The sequence below is a fragment of the Antechinus flavipes genome, chromosome 5 (genome assembly GCF_016432865.1).
Source record: "Antechinus flavipes isolate AdamAnt ecotype Samford, QLD, Australia chromosome 5, AdamAnt_v2, whole genome shotgun sequence".
Classification (NCBI taxonomy): Eukaryota; Metazoa; Chordata; class Mammalia; order Dasyuromorphia; family Dasyuridae; genus Antechinus; species Antechinus flavipes.
This window is the reverse complement of record NC_067402.1, coordinates 100,316,156-100,328,840: the sequence shown is the minus strand read 5'-3', so window position 1 is coordinate 100,328,840 and position 12,685 is coordinate 100,316,156. Positions and strand designations below refer to the sequence as shown.

The window sequence follows — 12,685 nt, the reverse complement described above, 5'->3', positions numbered from 1 at the left end:
TCTTGGAAGTTGGATGGGGGTGGGGGGAAAGGAGTGTGTGTGTGTGTGTGTGTGTGTGTGTGTGTGTGTGTGTGTGTATTCCAGGTAGGAAGACCAGAGATCCATGAACATTAACTGCTAAGTCCTCTTTCTGAATCCTAGGTATGATTCAGTGCATATTGTGGATATCTGGGTAGGATATAGGCAAGGGGAGATTTGAAATGAAGGTCAGAGACTGTGTTCTGGAAATACACAGTACTTTGGCATGGGAACCCAGCTTACTGTTGTTGGTAAGTGTAAACCTGAATTAGGGAAGTTATAAGACTGGAAAAGGGAATGGCAGATGGGGGAACTTAAGCTAAACAGTTGGAGTGAGGTGTTGTTTGTTTATTTTTTCTGAGACAGCTACAAATGCCTATCTATTCTGATTAAAGAAAAAGGAGTCCCTGTGGCTATAGGGATTTTAACCAAAGACTGAATGGGGTGCTGCTTGCTTTAAAACAAACTCTTAGACTAGCAGAGGACATTTTATTAATCCTCCTATCATTACAATGGATTTCCTGTATTTTCTATTAGAAATGGAAGAGAGCTAGAATTGGAACAGAGGCACTGGCTTCAAATCCTGTTATTTACTAACCTTTGGCAAATTACAAGAGGAATTTGGAATAAATGGTTTCTGAAATCTTAAGTCTATGACTCTATGAACTTGTTCTTATGAATGTTAAGGGGAAAATATTGCATGGGCTCCCTTCTCAACACTCTCAAGATCTCAATGGCTAATAGGGCACATCTCTTAAGATGGAGATGAGGATCATATTTTCATGGCCATATAGCCACCAACAATGGAGACTATTTTTACCTCCAAATTAAAAATACCTTTCAGGAATAGTAACAGAGTCTCTAGAAGGAGGCTGGAGTTGAGGAGAGAAGAGCAGGCAGGAGTAGTTTTTCTTCCAGTATCTGCTGGTGTGTGAACAATGAAAGACAATACTTTGGAAGTGGCACCAGGCTGTTTGTTGCAGGTAAGCAAAACAGTTTTTCCCATGCTATAAATCTGGTGGTCAGGATTGACTCAGAGTGAGGTCCCAAAAGACTGACAGGGATAGGATGAAAAACCAAGGAACATCATCAAAGAAAAGGGAAAAAGGAAAATGCCTACTTGAGGGATAAATTGGGAAGTAGCCCCCTCTTCCTTATCTAGACAATCAAGATGGGACATAGTTTGACAGGAATTCCCTGCTCAAGATGTGCTTGTTTTGCTATAATCCTGTTTTGATGTGTTAACATTTGGGAGGAGTACTTTGGAGAGGGGACTCAGCTAACAGTCTTGGGTAAGAAGTGGGGTCTTGGGTGGTAGGGAGTGGTACAGTACCTTAGGCCTTCTTATGCTCCCTTCCATGGACTCCACTCTGGACTTTAATTCTTTCACTTGCCAGATCTTTTGTCACTGCTTCTGTAAAATTTTGGATAATACTCATCCAATGTAATTTTTCTTTCCCAGTCCAGGAGCTACTATTTTATTTTCCCATGGACCTCTCAGTTTATTCTTTTTTTTTTACACATCTCTTTCTGTTTCTCTTGAATGTCTGTCTAGTCCATTCCATTCAGCAAATATTTGTTCAGGGTCCCTTTTTATGTATAAAGCTTCCATGACATCTCTTTCCCTCTCTTTCTTCCACTGATTTCTCCCTGTTGTACTTCGAAAACTTTTCTTCTTTCACCTTGATCTTCTTTTGGCCAGATGCCTTTATCCACAATGAGTCCATTCAGAGCCCAGGAACTCACTTCCATTCCCATCAGAACTTACATGGGATCTCAATTCAGAGCGGGAAGAAAATGAAAGAGATAGAGCACTGGTTTTATAGTAGCAGTTTAGGGCTGTGGAACAATTCACCCCTCACTTTTGGAGATGGAACCAAGCTTGTAGTGACAGGTATGAGAATCCCACATTAAACTGGGGTGGGGGGCACATGACTTTGTTTCACATTGGTCAATGCTTTGAATTAGTGCCAGGAGAGAAGATGGGATCCGAACCTACTCTGAGTTTCTGGATCTGCAGTGATCAATCCTCTCTGTCTTCTCAAGAGGCAACCCTGGTTCATTTTCCATGATCCTTGATCTATCTTTCTCCAAAAAGCTAGGCTCTTTAATCCACATACATATATTTTAAATTTTTTATTGTATTGTAGCTCCCTTTCTTCTTATCATTGCTCCCGAATTAGCTTTGCTTGCTTACTTAATTTGTCTTTATCCACCTGTTTTTCTCATCTCTTTTTCATCTTTCTCATTCACTCCCTTAATTCTGCATTCATGCCTCCTTCTTTGTAACTGTCTTCTTAGATGCAGTTTCTTTTTCCATCTCCATCTTTATCTCATCTGCACTCCAAGTGAATTGTATTTTTCTTCATCTCCTCTGTTTCATCTCTCACAAGCTCTCTAAGTTTCCTTGAGCTAATTTTAAGAATTCAAAGATAATGTCTATTGAGATCAGCAAGGTCAAAGCAGGGATAGGGAGTGGCAGTTACAACTCAGAGAAAAGGGGGAATTTGCAGTTGCAATTGCCTATGCTTGTGAACTCCAAGTGACTAAGGACAGAATTTCATGTGGCTTCAGTGGGTACCGGATTCCATCTTAGAAAATCAAGCCTACATGAGCATTTTAGCTTAGAAATGCTAACTACCTGAGTAGAAAGTCCTAGGAAGGAGAAAAGTAATCCTGCCTCGCCAAACCTAAATTAGGCTGTGATGAGACAAGATATCTACTGGGGGTAAGTACAGAGAAATTCCCTAAAAAAGAATGGAGCAAATCTTTAAGCAATGTACTCAGAGAGAATGTAGAAAAGCTGGTGGGGTTGGGGATGAGGGAGAGGAGATACAGAGCACAGTTTGAATATAGATATTATGTTCCTTGGAAGAGTCTGGCCATAGAATCAAAGATCTAGAACTGAAAGAACTTTAGAGATCTGACAATAAGATCATAAAATTAAATTGTGCAAAATCCTAAGGATATTTAAAAAAAAAAAACTAAAACATGGTGCCTACCTCCAGCAGTTCACACTCTTATTGGGGAGACAACATTCAAAGTATTATGTACATAGAAGAGATAGATAAAGTAAAATAGAAGGTAATACTAGAGGGAAGGTGGGGGAAAAGTTATTAAATAAAGATCTCTTTGCAGGAGGATCTTTTCAAGCTAAGTCTGGAAGAAAATCAAGGAAGCTAAAAGATAAAAGTGAAGAGGGAGAATTTTCCAAATAAAGATGACAGCCAGTAAAAACAAAGAAAAAAAAGGACAGAGGAGAAATTGAGTGCTGTGTCTGAGGCATAGCATGATTGATGTCATTTAATTATAGTGTTGGTAGAGGGAAGTCAAATTAAAAAGATTGGGAAAGTAGAAAGGTGCCAAGATTGAAGGGCTTTAAAAGCCAAATGTAATATTTTATATTTGATCCTGGAGATAATAGGGAGCCATTGGAATGTGTTGAGAAGCTGAGAGTGGTATTGGGGCCAACACCAGACCTCTGCCTTGGCAAGATGGCTTTGGAATCTGAATTAGGTTGGTTTGAACTGGGGAGAGACTTGAGGCAAGAAAATCAAGACTAGTGAAATACTCCTTGTGTGAGGTACTAAGGCACTGCCCCAGATTGGCATCTATGTGAGTGCATAAAAGGGGAAGCATAAGAGATATTGCAAAGATAGAAACAAGATTTGCAAAATATGTATTTGTGATGAGTGAGAATGAAAAATACAAAATAACATTGAGGTTGAAAGCCTGAGCAATATGAAGTATGGTGATGATTATAAAAGTAATAAGAAAGTTTGGAAGAAGGGAAAGAATGGAGCAGAATAGAAAAATGGATTCTGTTTTTTATTTGGAGAGGTCTAAGGGACATCCAGTTTGATATATTTAAATTAGCAGATGATGCTAGATTGCAAATGTTGCTAGACTGATACTCTTTCTCCTTTCACCGACTAAAAAGACATCTCTGTGATCAGTCCTGAATCCCAATCCCTTTCCATTTTTCAGATGACCTGACCAAAGTGACTCCCCCAAAGGTGACTGTGTTTCAGCCATCTGAGGAAGAGATTGAGAAGAAGGGAAAGGCCACTCTGGTCTGTCTGGCCACAGGCTTCTACCCTGACCTGGTGGAGCTGAGCTGGTGGGTGAATGGGCAGAAGACCCAGATTGGGGTCAGCACAGACCCTCAGCCTTCCAAGGAGCAGCCCCATAAGAATGACTCGAGCTACTCACTGAGCAGCCGGCTCCGGGTTTCTGCTCCCTTCTGGCGCAATCCCAAGAATAGCTTCCGTTGCCAAGTACTGTTCCATGGGATCTCAGAGGATGAGGACTGGAAGGGTAATGGGAGCAAACCTGTCACCCAGAATGTCAGTGACCAGACCTGGGGAAAGGCAGGTAAGAACAATATAAGCTGGTCCAATATAGAAATGGTGTGGGGAAAAAAGGATCCTAAGAAGGAAACTAAGGAGGTGGTATCGAAAGAGAGAGAGAGAGAGAGAGAGAGAGAGAGAGAGAGAGAGAGAGAGAGAGAGAGAAGACAGACACAGGGACAAAAAGAGACAGAGAGAGCGATAGACACCAGAGACAGAGACAAAGACAGAGGTTGGAGGAGCACGGGGAAAAAAGGGAAGAAGGAGAGGAGAAGGAAGAAGAATATGAGGAGAAAGGGGAGAAAGAGGAGGAAAGTAGAGGAGGAAGAAGAGGAGGGGGAGAGGGAAGACAGATAATCAAATAGAGAACCAAAATAAACTATCTCCAAGGATCTCCCCAGATCTTTTGCATTCAAAGAGGAGAAAAAGTCATTTCCCTGGAAGTAACCAAGGCTACTTCTTGGGTGAAAAAGATATCAATCCTAGCACACTTTTCCTGCTCAGTCACAATTAGAATCTTATAGAGGACATCCCTAGCTTACCAACTTGTGTAGTTCAGCAATTCGCAGTGTTCTGTTGACCTTGCATCCTTCCATTTGTCCAAGATTATAGGATTTCTTTTTTAATGATTGTATTAAGGAGAGAAATATAGGACTGGGGTTACATCAGAATAAATCCAAATTAATATTTTATTTGAATTATGAATATTTGCTTCATGATTTATTTATGGTTGTAGGCCTATAAGCTTATATTAATCCCTGTAGTCTACCTAAAAGACAACATCTTGGGGAAATTCTGGGCTTCTCATATATGTCCCCAATTTTTTCTTTCAGATTGTGGTGTTACTTCTGGTAAGTGAAACCTTCTCTTCTCTTCCTGTACTAGCACCCACAATCTAGGTCAGCTAGCCATTAGTCAATAAATATTTATTAAGCAACTACTACATGCAGAGAGCTAAGTGCTTGGGATACCAAAAAAAGGTAAAAGTCAATCCCTGCCCTTGAGGAATTTACAATCTAATGGGAGAAGCAATATGGCAATAAGCAAAGAGTTATGCACATGTATAACAAGCTCTTGTACATTATATAGAAATATTCCCCTTCTCTGCTCTACCAAGTGGTAGGAATATGGGGATGGGGAAGTTAAAAATGCTTTCTTATAGAGTTGCTATTCCCACAGAGTCCTATCAACGAAGTATCCAGTCTGCCACCTTCTTCTATGAGATTCTCCTGGGAAAAGCTATGCTGTATGGCCTGCTGGTCAGTGTCCTAGTGTGGAGAACCATGGTAAGGACATGAAAAAAGGAGGAAGGCAAATGGGACATGCCTGTTATCTAAAATCAGCCCTTGGGAATTTTCTTGAGAGGGAAAAGGAGAGAGAAGGGGGAAAATCCCAAGAAGTCCAGAAAATAAACCCAAAATAACTTGAATGTTTTAAACTTACAATTAGGGAGAGGGGAAAATTCATATTGAAACCTACATACAGGGTGGGCTAGAGTCAAGGGACTCTAACAGGAATCAGTTACCTACTGAGACAATGCTTAAGTATTTGCAACTTTTGAGTTTCTCTTTCTGCAACATATCTCTTCATTCAATTCCATTCCTCATTGCTATGTTACCTGGAAAACCTATATAATGGTAATTTTATCTCTTCCTCAGGCCAAGAAAAAATATTCCTGAGGCCATGAGTGGAGGTAACAATAGGGTGGAGAGACCAGAAGAATTCAGCATCCTATTTTGGCTAGTGCTTTTTTTGTTCCTAGCCTGTGTTCCAGAAGAACTATTACTTGCTGGATTCCTATCTTCTGCTTTCACAGGTCTCCTCAGAAAAAACTCTGAAGCTCACAGGGGACAAAGATGGTGACTTAATCCTGAAGAAATAAAAAAAGGTCTTGCCCTGCTTAGCTGTTAGCAACTGTGTCTTTATCTTTTCTCTCCCCCATCCCCACCCCCGTCCATATCATCAACTTAAATCTGGGAATATTCTTCCAAATTAAGACTTGGAAGTATTAGAGAAGTTCATTAAAAATATGTCAACAAAGTTTCCTCACTATTGGAAGATAAACCCACTGTGACATTAGCATCCCTCTTCTAGAGTGTCATAAAATGTAGTTGATAATCTCACCTGTCCTCATATAGGTACTTCAGAAGTACATCCAGGCCAGTGGATCCTAATGGATATAGATATATTGGGGAGAATGCTGTACACAAGGTATTCTCAATATTCAAACCAGTAAAGCATTATTTGAAGAACCAAAATAAATAGAATTCTGATATGAAGAAAAGTTGAATGGCATTGTATTAAAGGGCTTGAGATAATACAGGAAATGAGTTAAATAATGGAAAGTGAGGAAAAATAAAAGGAAAGGAAGGATAGTGAACTGATTAAGGTAGAAACAAGAAATTTGGACTACAAGGCAATCTGGGACTGTTATGGAAAAGAATATGCTTTCACAAAGGACAATTCAGGGAGAAAAAATATTTTGCATATTCATAGACTATACGTGATAATAAATTTTCATCTAGAGTTAATAATTGGGGATTAAAGCTAATGAGAGAAATTGGGACTGGGTATATAGAGTTCAAAATAATTTGCATAGAAGTTAATAAAAATCTGAAGAAAGTGAAAATGTAAACTAAGAAAAGAAATCATAGCAGAATTCAATCATTAACAATAAAAAAATAAATCAAATTTTTGTGTTTCAATTTACATCAATAAATTTGATTTAAAAGATGACAGATGGGAATATTCAATTTTGGAGGGACTATAGAAAGACAAAGCTTGCTAACATATTATTGGTGGAGCTAGGAAATTGGTTCAACTATTCTGGGAACAATTATTATGATGATTTTTTTAAAATTAAGTGACTAAAATGTCTATATCCCTTAATTCAGAGATATCACTGCTAGGCATATGCATCATGTAGATCAAAGACAGAAAAATAAGTCTCATAAAATAATAACAACATCACTCTTTATAGCAGAAAAGAACTGAAAACTAAATAGATGTCTTTTAAACAATTCAGGTTACATGAATATAATGGAGTATTATTATAGCATAAGAAACTGTGAATATGAAGAATTCTCAAAAGCATGAGAAGACATATGAACTGCTATAGAATAAAATAAAAACAATGAGAAAAAACCATGACCAACGAATACAGAAGTGTAAATAAAAAGAACATAGAATCCCAAAATGTAAATATAATGACTAAGCTAAGTATATATAAAAATGTAATAGAAAAATACACTTACCTCCTTCTTTCTAAGTGGGGAATTCAAAGGATGGAACATTTTATAAACCATCATACCTACTTAATGCATTCTCTATTTTTGCTCTATTTCATTGTTTATTCTCTTTTGTTGTTGTGGTTTTTTACAAGTCATGAAGTTAAAGAGGAATGAAGTACATATTAAGAAATGAAAATAATATAATATTTTTAAATAAATTAATCATTTGTAACTGAGGAAAGAATAGTTTCAATTCAATGATTGTTGTTGTTTGTCTTTTGTTCTAGAAGAAGTCCATGACATCAGGGAGGTGATGTCATGACATGCAAGTGAGTTGGATTTGAGTGAATAAGGGCTGTGCAAAGTCATCAGCCTCATTTTCTCCTCCAGAACCACCTGGGTTTGGTGGTAAGATATAGATTAAGAATATTAGAGATGACCCAAGATGAATGGAAGGCCTTGGCCTTTTTAACCTAAGGTCTTTAAAAAGTTTCAATTTAACTGAGGCAATGCCCATTCATTGTTTAAGGATATGTAAGAAAAGAGGCAAAAATGGTCTCTTTTACCTAATAATAGAAAGAGAGAGAGAGAGAGAGACAGAGACAGAGACAGAGACAGAGACAGAGGAAAGAAACAAATAGCAAACAAAGAAACAAAGAAGAAAGAAAGGGAAAGGAAGGAAGGAAGGAAGAGAGAGAGAAAGAGAGAAAGAGAAGAGTAACACAGAGAGAGACACACAGAAAAGAATCAAACTGAGAGGGGAAGACTCAAGGTTTCTTGTCCAAAAGGATCCAAAAAAAAAAAAAAGAAATAAACATTTATTAAACATCTACTGTGTGCCAGGGACAGGATTAAGGATTTTACAAATATTATTTCATTTAATCTTCACAACAACTCTAAAAGTTAGTTCTATTATTATCCTCATTTTATAGCTGAGGTCATGGAGGTAGGAGTTTAAGTGACTTGCTGAGAACTCAGTTTTTACTGGATCCAAGCCCAGTGCTCTATCCATTGCACCATCTAGATGCCTCAAAAAACAAGTTACAGAGGGAGTGGAAACATTTGTATTAAAGGTACCCCCCTCATGGAATCACTGAGTGAAATGGCTACTTTTTAAGCAAAAGGTTTTCAACACACCTAAATGACCCAAAAACTGATTCTGTCTTCAACTTCTATAAAATTGATTTCTGTATTACCTAATTTATCACTTGACTAGAACAATCCTGTCTTTCTTTATATACTAATAGCTGGAAGATGGAAGATAGAATCCTGTCTTCTTTCCTCCTATCCCTACCAAGTGAAATCTCTTTGAGTCTGGGATCAGGTCTGTGTTTGTATGCATTGAGCTTTCCTGCCTCTCTCTGTAGGAAGGTCCTCTATACTTGTCTAGTAAATGGATCCAATTTGGCTTGCCCATCCTATATCTGCTCAACATGTGACCCTTATCCTTGATCACTCCATCCAGGGAATTTTGATTTACTATACGCCATCAAATGTTCTTGCCACCACGTATGTCTCCTGAGAGAATCAAAGAATGCAGGATGAGAGAAACTAAGGACTATTTCAGAGACTGGAATCCTGACACAACCCCAGGATTTATCCCAGTCTGAGTAATTAGCTACATTATAAGATCATGGATTTGGACCTGGAAGGAACCTTAGATATGTGATCCAAATTCCTTATTCCTATATGAGGAAATCAAGACCCAGAGACTTTAAGTGATTTTCGTAAAGCATGAACTGGGATTTGAACCTGGGTCTTTCTGGTTCTTTGTCCTACATTCTCATCATTAGACCCTTCTTTTTCTTCAGTTTTTGAAAGAAGTATTCTCCTATAGATCAGACTGGGAATAGATGGGACTACCAGGAAATCCAAAAGCTATTACCCAGATATGCTAGACTGGGGGAGTGTTCCAGGCCCAGGATTTCAGGGGGCTCTGTTTTCTGAGTCAGTGACTTAAAGTGGTCAAAGGAGTGAGATTTTAAAAAGAGAAGATGCTCTAAAGTTCATATTCATACCATTAGGGCATTAACATTCACTAATGCCATGTAAAAATCTAGGACTATATCTCTCCCCCTGCCACACAGACCCTGTTACATAGGTTCCTCTTATTTGACATTTTTTCCTCTTTTTGGAATACCTTGAAATTCATGTAAGCCTTTTTTTTAAAAAATCAGAACCTGAAATTGTTTTGGTAGAGAGGGCTTTCTTTGATAAGAAAACTCCCCAAGAGTCTGATTTAGTTGGATGAAATACCAAAATTCTCCTTCTTGGATTTTTTTTAATGCCCAGCAATATTTTATTTATTGTAATCTTCCATGATTTTTGCCTGTGACTCTTTGCAAATAAACTTATATATTCGAAATTAAAAAAAAAAGAAAACTCCCCAAGACAAATCAGCAACTATTCTGCTATATATTGTCATAAAGATATCCAGGCTCTCTTAGATGTTGTGACTTGCCCAGTGTCACACAACTAATTTCGGAGGCAGGATCCAAATTATGTCTTTCCGACAGTCTCATAATCTCTACCATTATCCATGCTGCCTCTCAAACTGACTCTATCTGGGTTTTTTCTTGATTTATTTTGATCTTTGAGGGAAATAAATTCAGTGTGTTGACTCTGGGGAAATACCCTATAGGGAAGACCTTATTGTCTTAGTATTCCCAAAGCTGAGCCCTTAGTAAACTCTTTATAAACGCTGATTGATTGATTAACTTCAATTTTCTTTTCACTATAATCCTATCTCTAAATTAGGATCCTTAATCTTTTGTGTGTGTGTTTTTTAAATAAATAAATAACTGTTCTTAAATAAAATAAATGCATTTTGAAAACATTTAAAATGATTTTTAGGGCAGCTAGGTGGCGCAGTGGATAAAGCACCAGCCCTGAAGTCAGGAGGACCTGAGTTCAAATCTGGTCTCAGACACTGTCTAGCTGTGTGACCCGGGGCAAGTCACTTAACCCCAATTGCCTTAAAAAAAAAAAAAAAAAAAAGATTTTTAAATAAATAAATCAAAAAGACATAGGACTATGAAGAAATCCATCCTATTGAAATACAATTACTGAAATATTTATGAAAAAAATCCTCAGGCCTAGATTAAGAGCCTCAGTTCTACTATACAAAATTGTTTTCAGTGATAAGTAGACTACTGTTTCCACAAGTGGCAAAAGTAGAAAAAATATTTCACCAATAACACCCATTTGGATCCCAATCACATAGTCTTTAGGCCTTTCTGGGCCATATGGTTATCAAGTCAACCTTGAATACTGCAATGACAAGGAGCCACTGAGGAACTTCACTATTCTTTTTAGGAAGAGTTTAATGTGTTAGGACACTTTTCTAGAGCTCTTTTCTCTAAGGACAAGCTTTTCCTTTCACATAATATATGACAAAATTGCAAGTACCCTGACAATTCTAGTTGTCCTCTTGTGGATTTGATTCAAATTGTTAAAATCTTCCTGAAAAGTAGTACCTAAAATTGAATACAATAGAACAAGTGGGAGTATGAATAGGCCAAATTATATAAAATTATTTCTTCTTTCATTTTACTTTCCCTGGAAGGGACACTATGAGATTTGGAGAAAGCAAACTCCATCTCAAAAGGCAGGGAAAAGTGAAACCCAAGAAGTAAGAAGAGGGACACAAAAAAGTTTGGAGTACAAGGAACTGAGCTGCTTTGCAATTGTTTTTATTCCTTGATAAGTCAGTAGCCTACTTGTTTTTGAAAGTTATTTCAGACCCTAGAACACAGTTCTTAATTTAGACAAACTTAAAAAATTTTTTTAAAAATAACTTTAAGTCAATAAGATTGTATTTTGTATTTAATATCTTATTTAATGCACTTAAAAAGATTATTATAAGGAGCACAAACTGCCAAAGGGGTGAACTGATATATGTATATATAAAATTAAGAACTCCTTCCTCAGTAAGAGTGTGGTAGTAAATAGCATTTTGGATTTGGAATCATCAACTTATATTTATTATGAACTTACCAAGTGCCCAACACTGGGGAAAGAAAGACAAAAAGTATAACATCTCCAATACTTCGCATTCTAATGGAGTCAGAAGACTGAGGTTTGAATCCTATCATAAATGCTAATTGTAAGGTTCCTGCTGATGTCACATCTCTGAATCTAAGTTCCTTAATTTTTAAAAGATCATCTACTTACTTCATGGAGCTGTTTTGAAGATCAAATAAGATGATAAAGCACTTTACAAAACTTTAAAGTATTATGAAAATATCAGATATTAATATTATCTCTAAGGTAGCTATAAGGTAGGAATTGGATCCGCAACCCCTTTTCTTCCACCCTACTCTTTTTTTCATTAGAGGTTGAGATTCTCAGGGAGATTTCTCCCTTTCAGAATGCTCTCCCTTTGCTAATTGAAATGTAGTTAACTATCTTGTGTCAATCCCTTAACTTAAGTGAAAAACCTTCCTTGAACCTTAGCCCTGCCCACTCTGTTTCTCTATAAATAAGAGTCTTAGAAGAAGGGGCACAGGTAGTAGTAGAGTCTGATACTCCTATACAGGTGGCATCTAGGGAGGGGTACATCTTACTCTCTGTCATAGAGCCCTGAGTTTGTTTCTTTGGTCCCTCACCACTTCCCACTTTACTCCTCCCTCAAGCCCTGTTCCACCACTCTCTACCACAAGCACACCCCCAAACTTCCTCTGGGTTGAGGGAAGGGGATTAGGAGGAGGGACTGTTCTTGTAGCAAGCTGTATCATTGTGGGACTGGGGGGGGGCACAATGATTCAAATTTATGAAATGCCTTTACAAAAAACCTTTAATCTGAAAATGTCCACTGCTCTCCCTCTCTTCCTTCTATGGGGGAACTAAAAGGACAGTTTTGTAGAGGGGAAGGTGATCTCTAGAGGCAATAGCTGAGAGATTCTTTTCTTGATTCCTATCCAAAATATATAGCCTTAGATTCAAGGTCCTTTTCTCCCTTCAATTCCTATTTCTAATTCATGGCTTTAAGTCAACATCTCCAGATTTATATGATAGGTGATCTTTTGGATTTGAATGAGCTAGGAGGTTGATTCAGAAGGGATAGAATTCTGTTGCATTATAGTCACA

The 12,685-nt window shown here is 37.7% G+C and overlaps 1 gene segment (V, D, J or C); it reads left to right on the top strand.

The window, feature by feature from the left end:
- LOC127538885 (T cell receptor beta constant 2-like) overlaps positions 1-12,685 on the top strand; it is a 92,274-nt gene that overhangs the window by 56,626 nt on the left and 22,963 nt on the right. Inside the window, 2 exon segments of the C gene segment in view lie at positions 212-269; positions 4,006-4,392. Coding sequence covers positions 212-269; positions 4,006-4,392 — 445 coding nt within the window.